Source organism: Amblyraja radiata, chromosome 23 (assembly GCF_010909765.2).
Source record: "Amblyraja radiata isolate CabotCenter1 chromosome 23, sAmbRad1.1.pri, whole genome shotgun sequence".
NCBI classification, from domain to species: domain Eukaryota; kingdom Metazoa; phylum Chordata; class Chondrichthyes; order Rajiformes; family Rajidae; genus Amblyraja; species Amblyraja radiata.
Genome location: NC_045978.1, coordinates 11,474,255 through 11,496,668, shown reverse-complemented (window position 1 = coordinate 11,496,668; position 22,414 = coordinate 11,474,255). Strand labels below are relative to the sequence as shown.

At 41.4% G+C, this 22,414-nt stretch overlaps 1 protein-coding gene across 2 annotated transcripts in view; it reads left to right on the top strand.

The window, feature by feature from the left end:
- The window catches only part of atp9a (ATPase phospholipid transporting 9A (putative)), a 106,938-nt gene that overhangs the window by 5,390 nt on the left and 79,134 nt on the right, over window positions 1–22,414 (top strand). For both annotated transcript variants that reach the window (XM_033041554.1, XM_033041553.1), the window contains exons 2-9: window positions 5,632–5,770; window positions 6,557–6,670; window positions 10,541–10,649; window positions 14,915–14,973; window positions 16,077–16,128; window positions 18,486–18,580; window positions 19,572–19,652; window positions 20,512–20,587. In XM_033041554.1, coding sequence (XP_032897445.1) covers window positions 5,632–5,770; window positions 6,557–6,670; window positions 10,541–10,649; window positions 14,915–14,973; window positions 16,077–16,128; window positions 18,486–18,580; window positions 19,572–19,652; window positions 20,512–20,587 — 725 coding nt within the window. The remainder of the gene's footprint in view (window positions 1–5,631; window positions 5,771–6,556; window positions 6,671–10,540; window positions 10,650–14,914; window positions 14,974–16,076; window positions 16,129–18,485; window positions 18,581–19,571; window positions 19,653–20,511; window positions 20,588–22,414) is intronic.

Genomic DNA, 22,414 nt, shown 5'->3' with positions numbered 1-22,414 from the left:
GAAGTCTTCTCCGAGTGGTTTCAGTTTCCACGCATTCCAAAGATGTCCTGATGTCCCTGTTGCTAATTACCATTTAGAGTAAGTTATGGCAAAAGGAATCAAAGTGGATTGGCAGAAGTGTGCGAGAGAGAATAAGGTATCAGGATGTGGGGAAATGGAATAGAATACTTTATTGTCACGTGACTAAGCGCAGTGAAATTCTTTGCTTGCGTACCCAATGTATACGAATAGCAGCCACCTATGGGCACGCCGGCTCTGTATTTCTCCTTGCCCCCCCCCCCACAGCAATTCCCCCAAGCTGACTGGCTCCATAGTCCTTTATTCTCCCCCCACGCCGGGTCCTCCATTGGTCTTCCCTTCCCCCCCTCAAGGCGCACCCCCCCCCTCATGGCAGTGACTGGGGAATGGAGCTAATAGGTTGCTTCTTGGGAGCTGGCTTGGCCCCACTGGGTTGAATTACTCCCTTTGTATCACTATAAGATACATATCCTTTGGTGCATCTGTTCGTAAATCAGCTATTTGTAATTTTCCAAACAGAAAGGATTTTTTTTAAATGGATCAGATCGCAACTGAACTTGCAGAAAAACTGGAGATGCAAGAAAATGCAGATACTGGAATCTTGAGCAAAAAGTTGGAGAAAATCAGTGGGTCAGGCAACATCTGTGGAGGGAATGGACAGATGGCGTTTAGGATGGGGTTACTTCCTCAGACTCAAAAAGGGTCTAGTCTGACTCGAGTCGGAAGACTTCTTCAGAATCTCGTCTGAAGAAGGGTTCCAACCCAAAGCGTTATCTGTCCATTCCCTCCACAATTCTGTCTGACCATCTGAGTTCCTCCAGCATTTTGCTAAAAGGTCGTGCTATTTTTTCTAGTTGTACCATGATTACAATGAAGTTTTCTATGTTAACACGTTAATATTAATGTTATTATTAACGTGTTAACATAGTATAACTTACAAGAAAATTTCCACCACCGGGGTGAAACCGGGGGCGCCACCGTAGGTCGTTCATTCGTTCGTGTTGCTGCCCGCTGGTTCAGTCTTCTCTAATATCTATTTAAGAAAGAACTGTAGATGCTGGAAAATTCGATGGTAGACAAAAAATGCTGGAGAAACTCAGCGGGTGAGGCAGCATCTATGGAGAGAAGGAATAGGCGACGTTTCGGGTTAAGACCCTTCTTCAGACTGATATGGGGGGGGGGTCGGGGAAAAAGAAAGGAAGGTAGAAATAGTAGGACTAGACTGGGAGGGGGAGGAGGGAGAAGACAAGGGTTATATAAAATTAGAGGTCAATGCTGATGTGTAGACCTACTTACTTACTGCCTATTGTGCCTCCTGGCATGTAGGGCAGCAACAAAGGTCCTCCACTCCTGTTGATTCCTTCAGTTACTGTTTCCGTAACATATTTGTTTTACGAGACAGGGTTGTTAATCTCCAACCTGGAGGACCAGTGGATCGCTCTTCGTCTCGCCTCTACCCTTCGACCTGTCCAGCATGGGAGACCCTAACAGGAGACGAATCTCCCGCTGGCATAGCTCTAGGGGTCACTGAGACACACAAGCTCCCTGACCATGACAAGGTTGCAATCCAAAGGGGAGTGGGGTGTAGACTACTCAAGCCAAATACCAAAGTTTGTCTTCTCACTACATTTACTGCTGGCTCCAGTCCCAAATCTGAGTTTTCGAGTGATCTGTGGAAGGCATTCATTGATGCTGGAATTCCACTGTGGAAATTGGAAAACAAATCTCTCAGAGGTTTTTTAGAGAAATACACAGAGGATCATAGACCTAGCAAGTCATCATTAAGGAAAAATTATGTTGGCAGCAACTTCAACATTGTTGTGCAGAAAATTAGAGATGACGTTGCATGCAACTAAATATGGATCTCAATAGACGAGACAACTGATGCTTTGGGGAGTTATGTTGCCAATGTGGTCATCGGTACACTGGAGGCAGGTCAACCATCAAAGGAGTACTTGTTGACATCGGAAGTATTGGAGAAGTCAAACAGCTCAACTATTGCTCAGTTGTTTACATCTTCACTTGCTGTACTTTGGCCAGAAGGTATAAAACACGAGAATGTTCTTCTGTTTGTGACTTGAAGCTTTATTCCCCAAAATGTTGCATTTGACATGCTTAGCGCAAGGACTTCATAGAATTGCCAAGCACATACGTAGCTTGTTTCCAAATGCCAATCGCCTAGTTTCCAATGTCAAGAAAATCTTCCTCAAAGCAATGTCACGTGTGCAGTTGTTCAAGGAAATGGCACCCAAGATGCCGCTACCTCCTCAGCCCTTTTTGACCAGGTGGGGTACATGGTTCTCTGCTGTACTCTGCTATGCTGCAAATTTTGGAAAGATAAAAAAAAATCGTCAGCTGTTTTGAAGAAGAAGAATCTGCTGCAGTCAGGATCGTCAGTGAAATCATGCAGAAATAGTCCCTCCACCGTGATCTTGTGCTTATTGCTTCCAATTTTGCAAACTTCCCACAAGCTATCACTTCCTTTAAGAAACGTGGCGAAACATTAGTGAATAACTTGCAGTTTTCAACAAAGTAACTGACGATATTCGTAAAGTTCCTGGCGATGTAGGTAAAGACATACAAGGAAAATGAGAGAGTGATTTTAGCTAACAAAGATCTTGAAGAAATACAAAACATAGCTAAAGTTCTCAAAGGTAGTTGTAATGCACAAGATATCAAGATGAATATAGAGTCTGTAGCTTGTTTCCGATATGCACCAGTGACCTCAGCTGAGATAGAAAGACGTTTTTCACAACTGAAGCATATTCTGTCTGACATACGGCATAGTTTAACACCAGATAATTTGAAAGAAATGCTAGTAATTATGTGCAACCAGGCAACTTTGGTCATTTAATGTAGTATACCTTTATATTATCATTTTTAACCATATTTTGGTGGTGAAAATAAATGCCTTTTATGCCTTTTTTGTTAATAAATGCCTTTGTCGTGCCTTTTTTGTAATTTTATTATGCCTTTTTGCCTGCCTATTTCAGAGTATTTTAGTGCCTAAACAACCTGGCCCTACATATAGCATTACTACTTTGATCTGTTCCTGAGTTTCTGGATGGAATTCCTCATGCTCGCAATCTAAACAAGGAAAATGTTGATCTCCTCATCTCCTTCCTAAAAGAATGTCCTTTAATTCTGAAGCTGATAGCAGCAATGGCCAAGCCGGCAGATCAATCAGACCTGCTGGTCTACAAAACAGTTAGCACAGCCATGATCAAACCATGGATGAGTGCAAGCGGTAAACCAGAATGTGAGTGATCTAGCTCAGTGTCTGCAATGAAGAAACACAAAAAGACATAAAGTGCTAGAGTAACTCAACGGGTCAGGGAGCATCCGTGGTGAACATGGATAGGTGACGTTTCAGGTCGGGACTCTTCCTCAGACTGAGGAAGGGTCCCGACCCGAAACATCACCTATCCGGGTTGTCTGGCCTGCTGAGTTACTCCAGCACTTTGTGTCTTTTTTTGTAAACTTGCATCTGTAGTTCCTTGTTTCTACCTGAAGAACCATTTTTTAGTCCTGGTACGGCTGCATTTGAGAATTTAGAAGGACGGACATCGTATTGTGGAAAATTATTTAGAAATTCACGAATTAGAACATTCATTTTCTTGACAGCTTATAAATTTTGCAAGAACTATCCTTTTCTATCAATCAGGTGTAAGAGGTACATGAATATTCATCATATTTTTTAAGTGTCCAAAGTAAATTAATCTATTCTGTAGTACAATATTAAACCAGTATAATAAAAAATGGAAATGGCATTCTGTTGCGGCTTGCACCTTATCTAAGTGAATGCTTGACTGCAATTGGTAGGAATATATGTTTCTTCTTAACAGAGTTCAACCAAGCAAACCTGTGCAGCAACATTCTTGTATTATGTCAACATAGATTCACGCTAGTAAAGGCATTGATTTGTTATTTGTACTGTGTGGGTAAAATTCACCTGCCTACACAATGAGGAGAATTATTGGCTGTGTATTTGCCATTGGATCTCTGTCGGAACAAGGAGATTAATCGCTGGTGAATCCTAGCAGAAAAACAGGATGTTCTCTGCAATTTTTACCAAGGGAGCTCTCATAAAAGTGATACATTTCTATCAAATAATTTTTTTGACTTTACGACGATAGAAAAGCAGCAAGAAAATTAATTGGCCTACAGTTTTATTTTGAAGTAATTCGAGGGACACAGTTAGACAGAACGCAAGATTCCTGGCTCATAAGTTCATGTCATAGGAGCAGAATTAGGCTATTCGGCCCATCAAGTCTACTCCGACGTTCAATCATGGCTGATCTATCTCTCCCTCTCAACCCCTTTCTCCTGCCAACTCCCCATAACCCAAAATAATCAATTGACACCCTTACTAATCAAAGGGTGATTAGTCAGGCTTTTCCTTACACTGTTGGAGATTTTAATGTGTACCATAGAGGGAACATTATGAGTCATAATTTTTTTTGTTGCTGTAAAGACATCAGTCTTTCACTTTGTAGATGATGATCTGTTTGTGATTTGGAACAAATTATTTACTTTTCCCTTATGATACATGTTGCCCTAACTGACACTTTTAAAATTAAATGCGTATATGAATGATTCAGAAAAGTGTTTGCCCAGATATCAACTTTGAGTATAATGTGCTAATTTAATACCAAGTCTCATTTGCTTGAGGGAATGATTGATTAAAAAAAACCCAGAATAATTTGCTTTAACTCTTGCGCTCAATAAATCTACTCAAGAACATTCTTGGGATAAGTGAAGAAAGGACCTGCCCAGAAATATTACCTATCCATGTTCTCCAGAGATGGTCATGGACTTGCTGAGCTACTCCAGCACCTTGTGTCCATTTGTGGGTGTTTTCTGTTTTTATTCATTAGAAAAGTACAAATGGTGCTAATATAAGTTGAGTGCAAACATTTATTCACTTTGCCTGCTTTGAACTCCTTTATCTTTGACAAGATTGTGAATAAGAAATTGCAATGATTGTCATTTAAAAAAAAATGATGCATTAATTTCCCTAATAAATACGTTGTCACTCGTTACCTTATTAATACGTTAGAGCGGCACATCGGCATAGTGGTAGAGTTGTTGCCTTAAGGGCCTGTCCCACTTGGGCGTCATTTGCGCGTCACGCAGATGGCGCGCGAAGATATTGATACATCCCAAAATCCTGGGGCGCCGTGCGCGACCCTGCCTACATCACCACACACCATGCGCGCGTCACGACGCGTGCGTCGTGACGTGTAAATGATGACGCGCAAATGACGCCCAAGTGGGACAGGCCCTTTACAGCACCAGAGAACCAGGTTCGTTCCTAACTACAGGTGCTGTCTGTGTGGAGTTTGCTCGTTCTTTCTGTGACCGAATGGGTTTTCTCCGAGTGCTCCGGTTTCCTCCCACATCACAATGACTTGTAGGTTTGTGGACTTCTGTAAATTGTCCCTAGTGTTTAGGATCAAACTAGTGTATGGATTGATCGCTGGTCAACGCAAACTCGGTGGGCCAAAGGGTCTGTTTCCACACTGTATCACTAAACAAAAACGGTAACAATATTACACGCCATTGTTTTCTTTATCAGTGCACACTCTAAATATATGTATTTCTTTCCTATAGATGCTGTAGTTGTTGCTGTAGGGGAAGAGATTTCAAACCTCGCACCGTGTGGCTTGGACATCCAGAGAAAAGAGAACAGAAATACCCACGAAATGTCATCAATAATCAGAAATACAACATCTTTACCTTTCTCCCTGGGGTATGTGATTGAAACAAATTGAATCATTAAATCGGCACAATGGCCCAGCTAACAAAACACTTTTATAGATTTCTCTCCCTCCAAGCATACGTATGTACGAACATCTGTATTAATTATTTTGTATGCACCATACAGTCACATTCTACATTATTAATAATTTCCTTATTAAATCAGCTTCCAAATATTTTTAATTTCTGTCAAAAAGAAATCTATTTTTAAGTTATTTCTAATCCAGTGATAAAATAGCTCATAGTTGTGTGATATCTCGTCCAAGTCCATTCCTTGTCTCTGGCCAAAAGAAATGTCAGGTGACCTGCATCCAGGCATCACCTCAGGTTCTTTATTAACAGGTGGATGAAAGAACCTTCAGAAAACCTCTTCTCTTCCCGCGCCTCCCTTCACCTGTTGAGAAAGCCAACTCATTCAATGATAATGACATCCACTTCACAGCATCCTGTGTTGGAGTCAGGAAGTGGAGTTTCTCGTGTGTTGAAAATAATGAGAGCAGCCTTTGGGTTTAGGATTAAAATCATTACGGGATCTAAATATTGACTGGAGTGCTGTAATTAGCAGAAACGCAATCCTCCATCTAGAATTCCGGTTAAAACTAATGTTGGTGCAGTGTTTGCGGCTTTACTAATTGTTGAAAGGTCTATTTTGGGGGACTGATACAATGGGGCAAGACAAGGCATTGACCAAATTTGTTCCTTAACATTGATTACTTAAATGTCCTTTGTTTTGAAATTGGCTCATCGTAATTTCATGTTTGATTCTTTCTCTTTTTAGGTACTTTATAACCAGATGAAGTATTTCTTCAATCTATACTTCCTCCTGTTGGCATGTTCTCAATTTGTGCCAGATCTGAAGCTTGGTGCCCTGTACACATATTGGGCTCCATTGGTAAGTCTTCTGTTCATTAGCTTCATTACAAAATATAAGAGGGCAATTAGTTATACAAGAGATAATATAAGTCTTAGCATTTGTCTTCCAGAGACTTGGGTAGCCCCAAACTGCTTGGCACTCACTGAAATACAACAGTGGCAGTACTATCAAAGTATGTAGGAAATGAGCTAGATATTTTGTACAGAGCAAACTCCCACAAATGTCAATGAAATAATGAACATATCAATTTTAACCAATTGTGTAGGAAAGAACTGCAAATGCTGGTTTAAATCGAAGATTTCAGATCGAGAAACGTCACCCATTCCTTCTCTACAGAGATGCTGCTTATCCCGCTGAGTTACTCCAGCATTTTGTGTCTATCATCAATTTTAACAATATTGATTGAAGGATAAATATTGGCCAGGTAATTGCATGAATTAGACTGTTCTTCAAAATAGCATTGCAAGAAGGCAGGTGTGACCATGCGTTGAGGTTGAATGTTGACCTCCATGGATGAGTTGGGTGGTAGGCCGCAGTTTGAATCCAAGTGCTTCACAATAATGGAGCAGGAAGGTGGTATTCATGTTATTCATGCCACGGTTGTGCCTAACACTATTTTAACATTGAAGTGAGATACAAAATGCTGGAGTAACTCAGTTCACCCCGTGACTGCTTGGGTTTTCTCTGGGTTCTCCAGTTTCTTCCCACTCTCCAAAGACGTATAGGTTTGTAAGTTGATTAGCTTTGAAAAAATTGCAGATTGTCCCTCGTTTGTAGGTTAAGTGGCTTTGGTAAAGTTGTAAAATTGTCGCTAGTGTGTAGTATAGTGTTAATGTATGAGGTGACCACTGGTCGGCACAGACGCAGTGGGCCCAAGGACCTGTTTCCATGTTGATTCTCTAAAGTGTAAATTTCACAGCTTGTTATGGTGACTGCTCTGTCCAAGATCACAAGAAATTGCAAAGATGTGATACATTCGTCCATTATCTAAACCGATGATTTTACTTCCCCATCCCCCAACCCCCTCCTATTGACACTTCTCAGGAAAGTTTCCAACATATTCAAGGACCCCTCACATCCCAGTCATTCTCTCTTCTCCCTTCTCTATTTGAACAGAGGATACAAAATTGAAAGTGCATATCATCAAATTCAGGAATGGCTTCTTCCCTGCCGTCATCAGACTCTTGAATGAACATCTCGTATGCTGAGGACGGATTCTCAATCTTCCAATCTACCTCATTGCAGCCCTTAGATTTTTTTTATTTGCACTTTCTTTGTAGTCTGTTTATTCTCTCCTTTGCACAACCTGATATGCTCATGTATAGTCTAATTTTCTTGGATAAATTGCAAAACAAGGTTTTTTACTGTATCTCCGTACACGTGACCATAATAAACCAATACTAATATCAGTAGATTGTCTCATTTAACTCTCTCTCAGCAGCTTGGTCCTGATACTGAATTATCCTAATGCTCCATTCCTGTGTCCACATTCAGAGACAGAGTTTGTGTGTAAACTTGCTGGATGTTTTATTTTTATATATGCAAACTCATTATTTAAATTTGTAGCTGCTGTTTCTTTGGCAGTCCCTTATGTCAAGGGTAATTTGCTTCCACTGTGGGTTCTGAGGTGGCTGATGAGTCCCATGAGGGAACCACAGAGTACGCCGCAGATGGGACGGGTGGAGTTTGGTGTTGCAGCTGTGTGGTTGATTGTATGTGTGCGCGCATCTTTCTCTGTTGTTACTTGCCATCCACGTGATCCCAAAGGGATTCAAATATTCTTGGCATCTTCCCAGGTGATTCCCCACCAGCTTGGGTGATCCTAGTCTTGCGATCTCTATGGTTTTACCATGAAGTTATTTCTTTGATGAGGTTTGAAGAAAATCCTTGTGCTATTTCCTCTGCTCAAGTGGAAGTCTCGCACTGCGATAAAGCTGGCAGTAGTGTGTTCCCTTCCTAATACTGGTGTTGGCAATGCAGATGATGTGGGTCTCCTGTTTAATTGGGTTTGGTACATTCAGAGGCTCGTAGCTTGGAATGTCAGACTGAGAGAATTTTGAGGAGAAAGCAGTGATGGGATTTCTAATAGTGGCTTGAAGTGTGTAGTGTAAGTGTCCGTGTTTTTGCATGCAAGTGAGTAGGGAGCACTCCTGCGTGGTAGAACATGAAGTGAGTGCCTGCTTTAAAGTCTTGGACTTTTCAACGGTCATCACCCATGAAGAACCTTAGAAAATGATGCCTCGTTGTCTCTGTGTTGAAACCCAATCATTAGGTTAATGACAGTACTTTTGTGGTTATTGAGTCCCATTGATCCAAATGCAAGAGTTTTGTTTATTGTCACGTGAACAGTTCTAACTACTCAACTCGCAAAGACTATACCTGATTACAATTGAGCCGTCCATAGTGTACGGTTACACGATGAAGGGAATTACGTACAGTGCAAGATAAAGTCCAGTAAAGTCCGATTAAAGATAGTCCGAGGGTCTCCATTGAGGAGTCTGAGGGTCTCCAATGAGCTAAATGAATGTACTGTGGCAAAGTGAACAAAGCTGGGAGCCTGGCATCTGATTATTTCACAGTATGACTGGACAATTTCCATCTATATACATATGCGGATGTTTCCTGATGAATAAGGATTAGAACACCCAAGATTTAAATACATTGACTCAGCTCATGTGAATAACAAATGTCTTCATGTTTGAGCTAACGACGGTTTGGCAGGGCTCATGAAGGAACATCCCAAATAAAGTGCCAATTCAGCACCAGAGACTTGGTTCGATCCTGACCTCGGGTGCCGTCCGCATGGAGTTTGCACATTTTATCAGTTTATAGCTTTAATTTATTGTCACGTGTACCAGAGCACAGTGAAAAGCTTTTGTTGCGTGCTAACCCGCCAGCGGAAAGACACTACATGATCACAGTTATTCCTGTGACTGAGTGGGTTTCCTCCGGATGCTCGGGTTTTTTCCCATATCCCAAGCACGTGTGGGTTTGTAGGTTAGTTGGCCTCTGTAAATTTATGGGAAAATTGGGATAACATTGAACTAGCGTAAATGGATGATTGATGGTCGGCGTAGACTCGGTGGGCTGAAGGGCCTGTTGCTATGCAGAATCTCTAAGCTAAACTAATGGATACTGTGCACATTGATGTCATTATGTGTGAAAAATGTCACATGGAAATTACTTTGGCGTGAGGGTGCATTGGGCAATGAGTTGCTCTGTTTCATTTTCTGATGAATGAGAGTTCAATGGGAAAATGTTCAAAATGGAACTTCATATGCTATTGTGCATCAAAACCAGCTTGAGCAATCCAGATTCAGACATATGACTTTGAAAACCTCACAATTCTATTGAGCTGTAACAAATTGAGCTACACGGATTAGAATGATGAAGTTGACTTCAATTGGTCGGGCACTGCATTGATATGTTGAGTTTGGAATGTTACAATGACCTCAAAGCCATTCACCAGAAAAAGCTGCTGGTCCATGCTTTTTACTCTCTTGCAGCAATTACCAATGAGTAAAGCCAGAGGGTGGTGATCCTGGGAGATTCATTGCGACAGACAGCAGTGGAGGCGAAATCATTGGGTATTTTTAAAGCGAAGATTGACAGGCTTGAGATTAGTAAGGGTGTCATAGGTTACAGAGAGAGGGCAGGAGAATGGGGTTGAGGGTGACATTAGATCAGCAATGATTGAATGGCAGAGTAGACTTGATGGGCCAAATGGCCTAATTCTGCTCCTATGTGTTATAGTCTATGGTATACCTTCCTTTAAATTGTTAAATCATTCATTGGGCTTTTTATTTACTGAGAGAACATCATATTAATAAAACGTGTTTCTCCTCACCAAGAGTACTGACCTTCCTTTTCTTTTTGACTTGTATTTAGGGTTTTGTCTTGGCCGTCACGATCATCAGGGAAGCAGTGGAGGAGCTGCGATGTTACGTCCGAGACAAAGAAGTGAACTCCCAGATCTACAGCAAGCTCACAGCCAGAGGTCAGTATTTAGCGCCCTGCCCCTGCCTCTTGTATCCTGTTGCCAGCTGCTAAAACAGTGGGACTTATCTTAAATGAACAACATTTAAAATCAAAGGTCTTTTAGGACCAGGCGAGCGTATGTCTTTCAGCAGTAATATGTGGGCTTTGTAATTGAGCCACCATTTGGATCACTCCTGTAGATTTATGATGCATCTCCTGCTTGTATCCACGGAAGTTCAGTAAAAAGCTGCGCTGTTAAATCCAGGCTCAGCTTTGGGATTTATTACTTTAAAGCCCCTATCCTCTACCTACCCCAAAATTATATATGATATATTTTTACATTATGATTAGATTTTTGTGCTCTTCCCACAAAAACCTAGAAATCAGAGGGGTCGTTTTTTTTTTTTTAGAAATTGAATGAAATGTAGATTAAACGCTTGGCTTATTGCTCGTAATTGATACACTGCAAGCACTGTGTCAGTGTAACTTTGCTTAGAGTTTAATAATATCCGGCTTTATTGAATCAGTTGATTTGATTATAATTTTATGGTAATCTCTGTAGAAATGAGAGACTTTAGCTTCTGTTGTTAGCCCTTTACAAAATTGAATGTCGGTGTTTTGATTGAACTTAGTTTTACAACGGAAGAACGTTGAAAAGACCTGCAGAATAAATGTATTGATAAGTGAGCAAAGCACTCTGAAAGATGTGCAGTGTTGACAGGGTTCAGAGATAACCTCACTTTTTTCTGAGATGGCTGCTGTGTCAAACAGTGACTGAAGGCCGTAACAGTGCCATGAAATCTCAATCTAGTGGAACTAATCCAATCTGAAATGGGGTGCAAGGTTGGGTTAGAGGACTGAGCACAATCTGCTTTTACTAATTGTACCGTTCCTCTAAAGTGCAGTTGTACTTCTGCTTTTGTGAGTGGATGTAACACAGTTATTTTATGAGATGAGGCTCAATTTCCCACCAAATCATCACATCTAAGAAAGAGTAGATAGGGTGGTTAAGAAGGCGTGTGGTATACTTGCCCTTCGTTTCCTAGGGACATTGAATACAAGAGTCTGGAAGTCAAGATGCAGCTTTGTAGAACCTCAGAACCCTTTTCCCAAGGTGGAAATGTCCAACACTAGAGGGGATAGCTATAAGGTGAGAGAGGGATATGTGAGGGGCAGGTATTTTACAGAGAGAATGGAGAGGTGGGGGCCTGGAACGCACTGCCAGGTTTGGTGGTGGAGGCAGATATGATAGTAGTGTTTAAGAGGGTTTTAGATAAGCACATGGAAGTGGAGGGATATGGAGTAAATGCAGGCAGATGAGATCAGTTTAACTAGGCATCATGTTCAGCACAAGTATTGTGGGCCGAAGGGCCTATTCCTATGCTATAAATGTTCTATGTGAAGTACTGGGTCAGATTTTCCACTTTCCTGAGATTGCCGGCTGCCTACTCCTGAAGCAGGAATCTGCGTGGGGTCTTTCACTGGGAGCCTGGCGTGCGTGGTTGTGGCATGGTGCCGCAAAGCAATTGTCCAAGTGCAAGTCAAATGCAGATACAGGACAACTTTACCTGCTGGTGAAGCCCCGTCGGTGAAAAGACTCCATTTCTCCCGCACTCTAGTCTTGCATTCTCACTCGCGCACCCATACCAACACTCGGAAAACATAAAAATGTAAGCTAAGTTTAGTTTAGAGACACACGCGGAAACAGGACTTTGGCCCACTGAGTCCACACCGACCAGCAACCCCCGCACACTAACACTATCCTACACACTAGGGACAATTTACAATTTTACCAAGCCAAGCAGCCTACAACCTTGTATTATTTGGAGTGTGGGAGGAAACCAGAGCACCCGGAGAAAACCCACGCAGATCATTGGGAGAACGTACAAACTCCGTACGGACAGTACCCGGGTCTCTGAAAGACAGCAACTCTAGCACTGTGCCGCAAATGCCTTCCCTTGCTTTTCCCTTGAAGTGGAGATAGTAGCTCCATAACAAAATTTGCTCCTCAAGTTATAGAATATTAACAACTTACAGAATGCTCTATCTGCCCAGAGTGTGCACATAAGGAAAGTGAGTTCAGAGGAGAGGAAACATTATCGCTCCAGGATAGTCCTGATATCCTTTTTTTTTTTAAAGCAATTCTCTCATTCGTCACAATATTTACCTCATGTTTGCTGTTTAACTTGTGGTGAAAGATCTGCTTGAAGTTATATTTTGTCACTTTTGCAAAAGACATCGGTATGTTACTGTTATTTGTCACCTGCTATTTTTGTCACAGTTTTTGGCTAATGTAGTTCTTCATGTACGATGGAGATTTCTTGGGAATTGGCGGATGGGGAGAGAGAAGTTGCTTTGAAGTTTATTGTGTAAATCTACAAGAAGTTTGGTTCAGACATTTGTCCCGAATCACCATCTTTGTGATTTAACAGGCTCCTAATCTGCAGCACAAAATGTCGAGTGGAAGTGTTAATAATTGGTTCTCTCGCCTGACTGTCAGGAAGCCGGGCTGGTTATTGTTAATTTAAAGTTGTGATGGGAAGTAATCTTCTGCAAGAGATATAAACAGTCTTTTAAGCAATAAAAACAAGGCGAGCCTTGTCAATTCCACTGATTTCTTCCTTGAACTGGTCACCAGCCTGGCAATAAATATAATGCATTGCAGATTATTGTTGCAGCTGGTTTTAAGGTTCTCTTCAAATTGAAATGCCTTAATAAAAAGTGAGTTGAAAATGCAGAAACAATTGTATTGATAGATGCGTTATAATTGTATTTTTCGAAGGCAACATACCTTTTTGCAAGTTATTTGTTTAGTGAAAATATAACCCAATATTTTTACAATGGTAAAGTTCATAAGTTACAGGAGCAGATTTAGGCCATTCGGCCCATCAAGCCTACTCCACCATTCAATGCATGGCTGGTCCATAGACAATAGGTGCAGGAGTAGGCCATTCAGCCCTTCGAGCCAGCACCACCATTCACTGTGATCTATGTGATTTCTATCTAGTAAAGGAGATTTCTATTAAAACTGTAAATGAATAAGGAACTTTACTATTATGCCACAGTCTTTTGATGTACACACTTTTCTTGTAAAATGCACACTTGTGTTTAAATTCTTGCAATTCCATCTTCTGCAAATAATGTTAACCGGGCTTTCGACCTGCAGTTCCCTGGAGCTTTCATTTGACCACTATTTGTGAGCCTCAACCAAACGTGACAATTTCTTTACAAAGTGTAACAGAATTAGGTCCTAATCTATCCTCATTCAGTGCCCACCATTGGAATTTCCAGAAGGGTTTCAAGATGATCAGGAATTGAATTTATTTTCATGGCACTCTGGAGACCATTGGATGCACTTGGTTTAGTTATCATTGACAAGAGCTAGCTTTCATATGCATGTACATTTTAATTATTAATTTTCCCTTTCAACTATATTTGTAGTCCTTGGAAAGAGATGGGGTGCAATCGTGTGTGGATGGCTGTTAAGAGGCCATTCCCATGTAGTATGTTTTCTTGGCTTGCTCTTGCATGTCTTTGCAATTGACTGACTAAGGAAAGTATTGGCGGTGGTCTGTTAAAATGTAACAGGATCAAAATTAAGGCGAAAATAGATGTAAACATAGAAACATAGAAACATAGAAATTAGGTGCAGGAGTAGGCCATTCGGCCCTTCGAGCCTGCACCGCCATTCAATATGATCATGGCTGATCATCCAACTCAGTATCCCGTACCTGCCTTCTCTCCATACCCTCTGATCCCCTTAGCCACAAGGGCCACATCTAACTCCCTCTTAAATATAGCCAATGAACTGGCCTCGACTACCCTTTGTGGCAGGGAGTTCCAGAGATTCACCACTCTCTGTGTGAAAAAAGTTCTTCTCATGTAACCTTCCCTTATAACCAAACACTGTCACCCAATGTGCTTACAATTAACAGATCTATTGCTTAAATCAATTTCTATAATTGATTTCATTTAAACTAAAATAATTATCTTTGTGAGTTTGTTCAAACTGGTGGCGATGATTATGATGGCAGTCAGTTTCTTCAACATGGAAGTGTGATGTTAGAAGCAGATGTGAATCTAAAGCTTTGTCTTAGATTGACATGGAATAAGATGCCTGTATATACTGTATTGTAAGTGTCAGTGTGAAACCATAATAGAGATTGAACTTTAGAATTCTGCTGTACTGCTTATCCATTTACCATCAACCTCAGTCTTTCTCCATGATATAGGCTATGACTACCAATGCTGGGCTAAAATATATTCTCCTTCTGTGACTCACAGGTACCGTGGTTGTCAAGAGCTCAAATATTCAAGTGGGGGACTTGATTATTGTGGATAAGGTTTGTACTTTCATTTACATTTTAAAATATCTTTTTTCAAGTGAAGCGAGTGTGATATACAGTGGAATCTTTATCAAAAACTTCATAGTTAAAAACAACCTAAAAATGAAAAACATAACAAATAGTCAACACAAACCCAAAGGGGAGACAAAAATGCTGGAGAAACTCAGCGGGTGCAGCAGCATCTATGGAGCGAAGGAAAAAGGCAACGTTTCGGGCCTAAACCCTTCTTCAGACCCAAAGAGGAGATTGTGTTTGATTAACTTTAGTGAATGCTTTGAAGGAAGAACAGAATGAGTGAACAGTGTTAATACAGTTGAAAGCAATATTTTCCAAAATTATTTTAATGAAATCGTCTCCTGATTCCTTCATGCAGTTAGTAGTGGAAGGTAAATCCCACAATGGTTCACCAACTGTCTATAAAACAAAAGATAGACACAAAGTGCTGGAGTAACTCAGCGGATCAGGCAGTATCTCTGGAGAAAAAGGATGGGTGGTGTTTCGGATGGAAACCCTTCTTCAGACCTGGCTATAAAACTAACATGGTTACTCAGTCTGGTGGAATGTATTCCACAGAGACTGTTGATGCCCATTATTTAAATAAATTAAGTTTTCATACTGAAAGCAAAATATCAAAATTTGTGGTTGATCCCACACCCCTTTAAAGGTTGTGGGAAGGGGGAATATCTGTTACACAAATGGAGGAAGATGTGAAAAGTTACAAGGAATAATGAACTAACTCTCAATATCACAGTTTAAAGAGCAGAAAATTTCTATTGGTAAGTATGAAATGCATTGACAAGGAGGGAGGCTATATTAAGAACCACAATACTTGGTGGCCTTCAACTTACTAAAGAACAACTACTGAAAGGTGTAATTATCAGAAAGCCTGAACAGGCCGTCGTCCCTTTCTCTAAAGAAGGCAAGATTTGTTGGGATTTCCTAAGATGACGAGGTCTTATAAAGTAGGAAGAAAATTGAGGCAATTTACCCTCGTTGCAAAGCATTCCCATTTGAGTTTATGATATTTGTGCATGGAGTTATCTCGGGCAAGCTTCCAATGACCTTTACTGTTTAGTAACCTTTCTTTCCATTTGTTACAGGATCAAAGGGTACCTGCTGACATGATCTTCCTCCGTACATCAGACAAAGGCGGTGAGTGTCTCATTCACCTCATCTGATAGGAGTTCCACCAATCTCCCCCATAGTCCCTCATTTCACCATGTTTCTAAGACAGAATTGCTTTAATGATCCAATCAATTGCGCATCCGATATTGATATGGCTGTGATATTAATGACATAGTTCTACTATCACATCCAATCTAATAGTCCAAAATACTTGGTTGTGAAGTAGGTCATGGATTTTAAAAATGGCCAATTACTGCAAAAACTAATTTTGGTTTTGTATTTATTGTATTTCTTTACATTTTTTTGTGTTTTGTTATCGCCACTTAATTATCATGAGCTGAATGCTGTAGAAATGTACTACTAGTAAACTGAGACCTGTACTGTAATGTCTCTGTTACTGTAAAATAACATCTCCTGCCTATGGATCTGTGGAGAAAAAAGATGCGTGATGTTTCAGTTCAGGACCCTTCGTCAGATCCCGGTCTGAAGAAGGATCCCTACCTGAAATGCCACCCATCCTTTTTCTCCAGAGACGCTGCTTGATCCGCTGAGTTAATTCAGCACTTTGTGTCTGTCTTCAGTATAAACGAGCATCTGCAGTTCCTTTACACATTCAGAATGTTATGTGTTGTAGACCCAGAAAATCGTGCAGAAATTAGAGCAACAATGCTTAGACTTAACACAGTCGTTTGATGCCAGTGGACTAACTTGGCTGTTCATTGAGCTATTGCCCTTCTTACTGACCCAGTGCTGCTGCGTCCGTGACTCCACCTGTATCTGCAACTGGAACTCGGAACAGCTGGCGGACAATGTTCCTCCTCGTGCAGCCTGACCCCTTCCCCCTCCACAACTTCAACCCAGCCAGCTGCGGAGGGAAGTGCCAAATGCAGCGTGTCCTGACCTCCCGTGATCTCGGCAGCAGCTGATTTCTGTTCGGCTGCACACTTCAAAGCCCAGAGAAAGCCAAGCAGTTTAAAGTGCACTGCTGTGCCATTGAGTGGAGTGCCTGTTAAACCATAGGTGGTACAGTTAATGCAAAATTGTTTGGCTTTATTAGAATCTTACCGCTCTGAAAAATAACATACTGCTGTCCAGTGCTGTAAGTTATCTTTTATTCATTGACTGTGCAGCAACAGTCATAGATTATATCTTCTAAAAAATAATGGTCAGTTCTGAAGGGACTATAGTGGCCAATAGAAGAAAGAATATATTATTACATTTCTGGAAGAGCGTGCCATGGAGATTTAATGTTGACAGTGCCTTAGCTGACATTGATGAGGGACCTGTGTGACAGGTGGATCTGGGTTGCATTAGCAACTCTTCTGAAAGATAAAAGAGTTTAATGATGAAAACAGCGGTGAAAATGACTTGAACTTTATACTGATGGGGCCATGTAAACTACACTGAGATAGGTTGTATCACAAGCATAACATCAGCCATTTTCTCAACTATAACCACACTAGTCTGTGCTGCCAAACTTTCATCCCTAAGTGCAAGTTGTATAATTCTCTTGAATTAGTTAACAATATTTCCCAGAATGTTGGTTTGGAAATTCAAAAAATTCACCCCTCACAAGTATATGGCTGGCAGTAATTTGAGCTCCGCAATGGAACATTTCTGTGTTATTCAGGCAGCACAGTGGGCACAGCTGGTAGAGCTGCTGTCTTACAGTGCTAAAGACCTGGGTTCGATCCTGACCTCGGGTACTGTCGTTTAGCTTAGAGATACAATGCGGCAACAGGCCCTTCGGCCCTCCGCACCGACCAACGATCCCCACACGCTAACACTATCCTACACACACACACACAAGGGAAAATTTACATTTATACCAAGCCAATTCACTTACAATCCTGTATGCCTTTGGAGTGTGGGAGGAAACCAAAGATCTCGGAGAAAACCCGCGCAGGCCACGATGCAACCGTAAGAGTTCCATGCAGACATGCACCCGTAGTCAGGATTGAACCCGGGACTCTAGCACTGTAAGGAGGCAACTCCGGCGCTGTAAGGAGGTAACTCTACCGCTGCGCCACCCACAGTTTTGTTTGTGGAGTTTGCACACCTGTAGCTGCATGAGATTGCTCCAGGTGTTCTGGTTTCCTCCCACGTCCCAAAGATGTGCAGGCTTGCAGGTTAATCTGCCTCTGTGGAAATGGTCCCTAACTTGGAAAGAGTAGATGAGGAAATGGGATAACATAGAATTGGCGTGAATTAATGATCGATGGTCAGCATGGACTCGATGGGCCGAAGCCGCCTGTTTACATGCTGTATCTCTCTTCTACTATAAACCAAACCAAGCCCACAGCTATTTACCAATCTATTGAAGCATGCGTAATAGTATTCTCCACCCGTGGCTTGAATGCGTGTGACTGTTTTCTGTGTTTCAGGGTCCTGTTTTATCCGCACTGATCAGCTGGACGGTGAGACCGACTGGAAGATGCGTTTACCTGTTGGATGCACGCAGAGGTTACCCATTGCAGCTGTAAGTATCATAGGACCATCTGGGTGTTGTGAACAATACCAGTGTACAATAATATAGTAATTACAATAATGCAGCACGGTGGTAGTGATAGAGTTACTGCCTTACAGCGCCAGGGTCCCAGGTTCGATCCTGACTATGGGTACAGAGTTTCTACCTTCTCCCTGTAAACTACATAGGTTTTCCCCGGGTTCCCTCCCACACTCCAAAGGTGTAGTTATGTAGGTTAATTGGCTTGGTATAATTGTAAATTGGATAGTGTTATTACACAGGGTGATTGCTGGTTGGCGGGGACTTGGTGGTCCGAGTTTCGGCGCTGTATCTCTAAACTAAACAAAGCAGTCCATTTCTTGTAGTTTCTGTCTTCATCTTGTTTCATGGAGTCAAAGAATTGTACATCATGGAAGCAGGTTATTTGGCCCATTCAGTCCACACTGACGATTGATCACTAATTTGGCATTGGTGTATATGTGTGCTTGATGATCAGCATGGACTCTGCCAGCTGAAGTACCCGTTTCCCAGCTGCGTGACAGATGTACTAATTCACCTGTTTACACTAATCACCATTTGCGCTCTTCACACTCCTATCAACTCCTCCAAGATTCTATCACTCGCCTACACACTGGAGGCGCTTTACAATGCCCGAGTAACCTAGCGACCGGCTCATCTTTGGAATGTGGGAGGAAACCCTCACAGATAACAGGGAAACTCCCTGCAAATGGCGAAGTCTGGATCTATCATTGGTTGCACTAATTGATGTTCATCGTGCCTTCCGCAAAAGTATTCGTCATAGAGCGACACAGTGTGGAAACTTTGGCCTGGCCTGTCATTGTCCTTTGGCCTGTCATTGTCCTTACCAAGTAAGAATTTAATGTTTCAGGACATGACCATAAAACACTCTTGACTTGACTCTTGAGATACCAATGAATTAGTATGTCAGATGTTGATGTAACAAGGTTGTTCATTTCTTACTCTGTTTTCTTTTTCACAAAAGGATCTGCTACAAATACGGTCCCATGTTTATGCAGAAGAACCAAACCTTGATATCCACAGTTTTGTGGGGACTTTCTCTCGGGTGAGTTGGTTTTGCTGTCTGCGAGAAAATTGTTCCACTTTGGGTTGGTGGGGGAGGGGGTCTTTGTTCAGGGTTCTTGGGCTTAATAATGTTTTGCTTCAAATAAAAATATATTGTGCAAATTCTGTGATTCCCATAAAAAGTGTCTCTCCTGCTACTTTGGTTTAGTTGAGAGATACAATGTGGAAACCGGCCGTTTGGCCCACCGAGTCCGCACTGACTAGGGATCACCCCGTACACTACAGTGCCCTCCATAATGTTTGGGACCAAGACCCATCATTTATTTATTTGCCTGTGTACTCCACAATTTGAGATTTATAATAGAAAAAGCCACATGTGGTTAAAGTGCACATTGTCAGATTTTAATAGAGACCATTTGTATACATTTTGGTTTCCCCATGTAGAAATTACAGCTGTGTTTATACATAGTCCCCCCCCCCCATTTCAGGGCAAATAAATAAATGACGCGTCTTTGTCCCAAACATTATGGAGGGCACTGTAGCATATCATACACACTAGGGACAATTTACAATTTGCAGAAGCCAAATTATTCTGCAAGAGGAAACCGGAGCACCCGGAGAAAATCCACGCAGTTTGGATCAATAGCATCCGTAATTAGGATCAATAACAATTGGGATTTGGGGATACATTGAAGACAAAGAACAGTCATTTTGGCATTCGGTATAATAGGAGAATAATGCAACAACATGAGTGGATAAGAAATGCACATATTCACACTTAATATATTTTTAATTTGCCGATTGGTATGATAATCCCAATCTTATATACAAGCAAATAAAAGGATCCCATTAAGACATTACAGCCACTTCAAATAAAGCCAATTCTTTATGTATTTCAGGAGGATAGTGACCCACCAATTAATGAGAGTTTAAGCATTGAAAACACATTATGGGCCAGTACGGTTATAGCATCAGGTAAGGTGATTTTTTTTTAACATTTCTGTTCATTCTCGAAAAAAAGTGACTTTCTCATATTCATGTCTTTCTAACCATTTTTAACTGCTTATTGTTGAGAAAATTATGCTGTCAAAAAAGAAATGTTAAATAGAAGTCTTCTCAACTACATAGTTTTTGTTGATGTAACCTTGAATTACTGAATTGCCACAGATAACTGTGGAGGCCAAGTCGATGGATATTTTTAAGGCAAAGATTGACAGATTCTTGATTAGTAGAAGTGTCAGAGGTTATGGGGAGAAGGCAGGAGAATGGGGTTGAGTGGAAAAGAAAGATCAGCCATGATTGAATGTCGAAGTAGACTTGAAGGGCCCAAAGGCCTAATTCTGTTCCTATAACTTCTGAACATATGTGATGCACATTTGATTTCCTCGCAGAATCCCAAAACAGTTTTTCAGTTAGTTTAATGGAGAAAATGGTGTAGAAATTAATTCTTATAACTTTTTGTGCCTGTTGCACACCAGATATGCAGTGTTGGCATCAATTCATCACATAAGATACATTTGATGCACTTTATTGTCACATTAGACCAAAGGTCTATCAGAAAGAAACAAATGGGAAAACACATTGTAACAGCTACTTACATAATGCACCAGGTATATACCTTTGATAGTTTGTTGTAGCACACGTTAAAGGAGTTATTAATTATTCTGGTGAATCCAATGTTTGGAAGCCAAATATATATCAAGCACATATATCAAATATATGTGCAAATTCGGCGATTCCTGTAAAAGTGTCACCCCCGTACTGTATTCGAGAGAGGCTATTTCCACGAATATTGCTCCATTAAATCCAGTCAATTAATTGTTGATACTTTTATTTCCATTTAGGATGCACATCAAGTTGAAATTTAGCTTAGTTTAGATATACAGTGCTGAAACAGGCCCGTCGGCCCACCAGGTCCATAACAAACAGCGATCTCCGCATACATTAGCACTAATCTACACACACTCGGGACAATTTATAATCTTTACCAAAGCTAATTGACCTACAAACCTGTACGTCTTTGGAGTGTGAGAGGAAATCAGAGCACCCGGGGAAAACCCACGTGGTGATAGAGAGAAGGTTCAAACTCAGTACAGGCAGCACCTGTAGTCAGGATCGAACCCAGGTCGCTGGTGCTGGAAGGCAGCAACTCTACCAACCGCTGTGCCACCCCATATTGAATATGTTTTGTGTGGAGTGGGTTGTTATGGAAACCGCCACTGTTGCTTGTCAAATTATATCATTCACTGAAGAAGGGACTTGACCCGAAACGTCACCCATTCCTTCTCTCCAGCGATGTTGCCTGCCCCGCTGAGTTACTCCAGCATTGTGTGTCTATCTTCGGTGTAAACCAGCAAATCTGCAGTTCCTTCCTACTCATTGACTTGTACGTAGCCTGACTCCTTGAGGGATCTGACCCGTCCTCTCTCTGGAGCCACCGCTCCTCCACCCTCTCACCAAATGCGCACTGTGGCTGCAAATCAACCGTGCAATGTTGTTGATTGCTGCCTACGGCCCAGATGGCACATCTCAATGTCAGAATTATGTGAACAAAATGTCAAAGCTTAGCTCTTGATAGTGACCTATTCTCTTGCGGCATTACAGTATACAAAGACAGTGCGATCCTGTGTTTTGCCTTTGCGCACAAGTCAGATCGCAATGTTAGTTGTGATGGAGTAATTGGGTAATTGCTCCAGCTGATTTACAAATCCTGAAACGCCTCTTTGTCCAAACTACTGCGTGTGGCTTGTTGATGACTTAAAGCCTGTTAAAGTTCTCTTTTGAATCACCAAGATTACGATC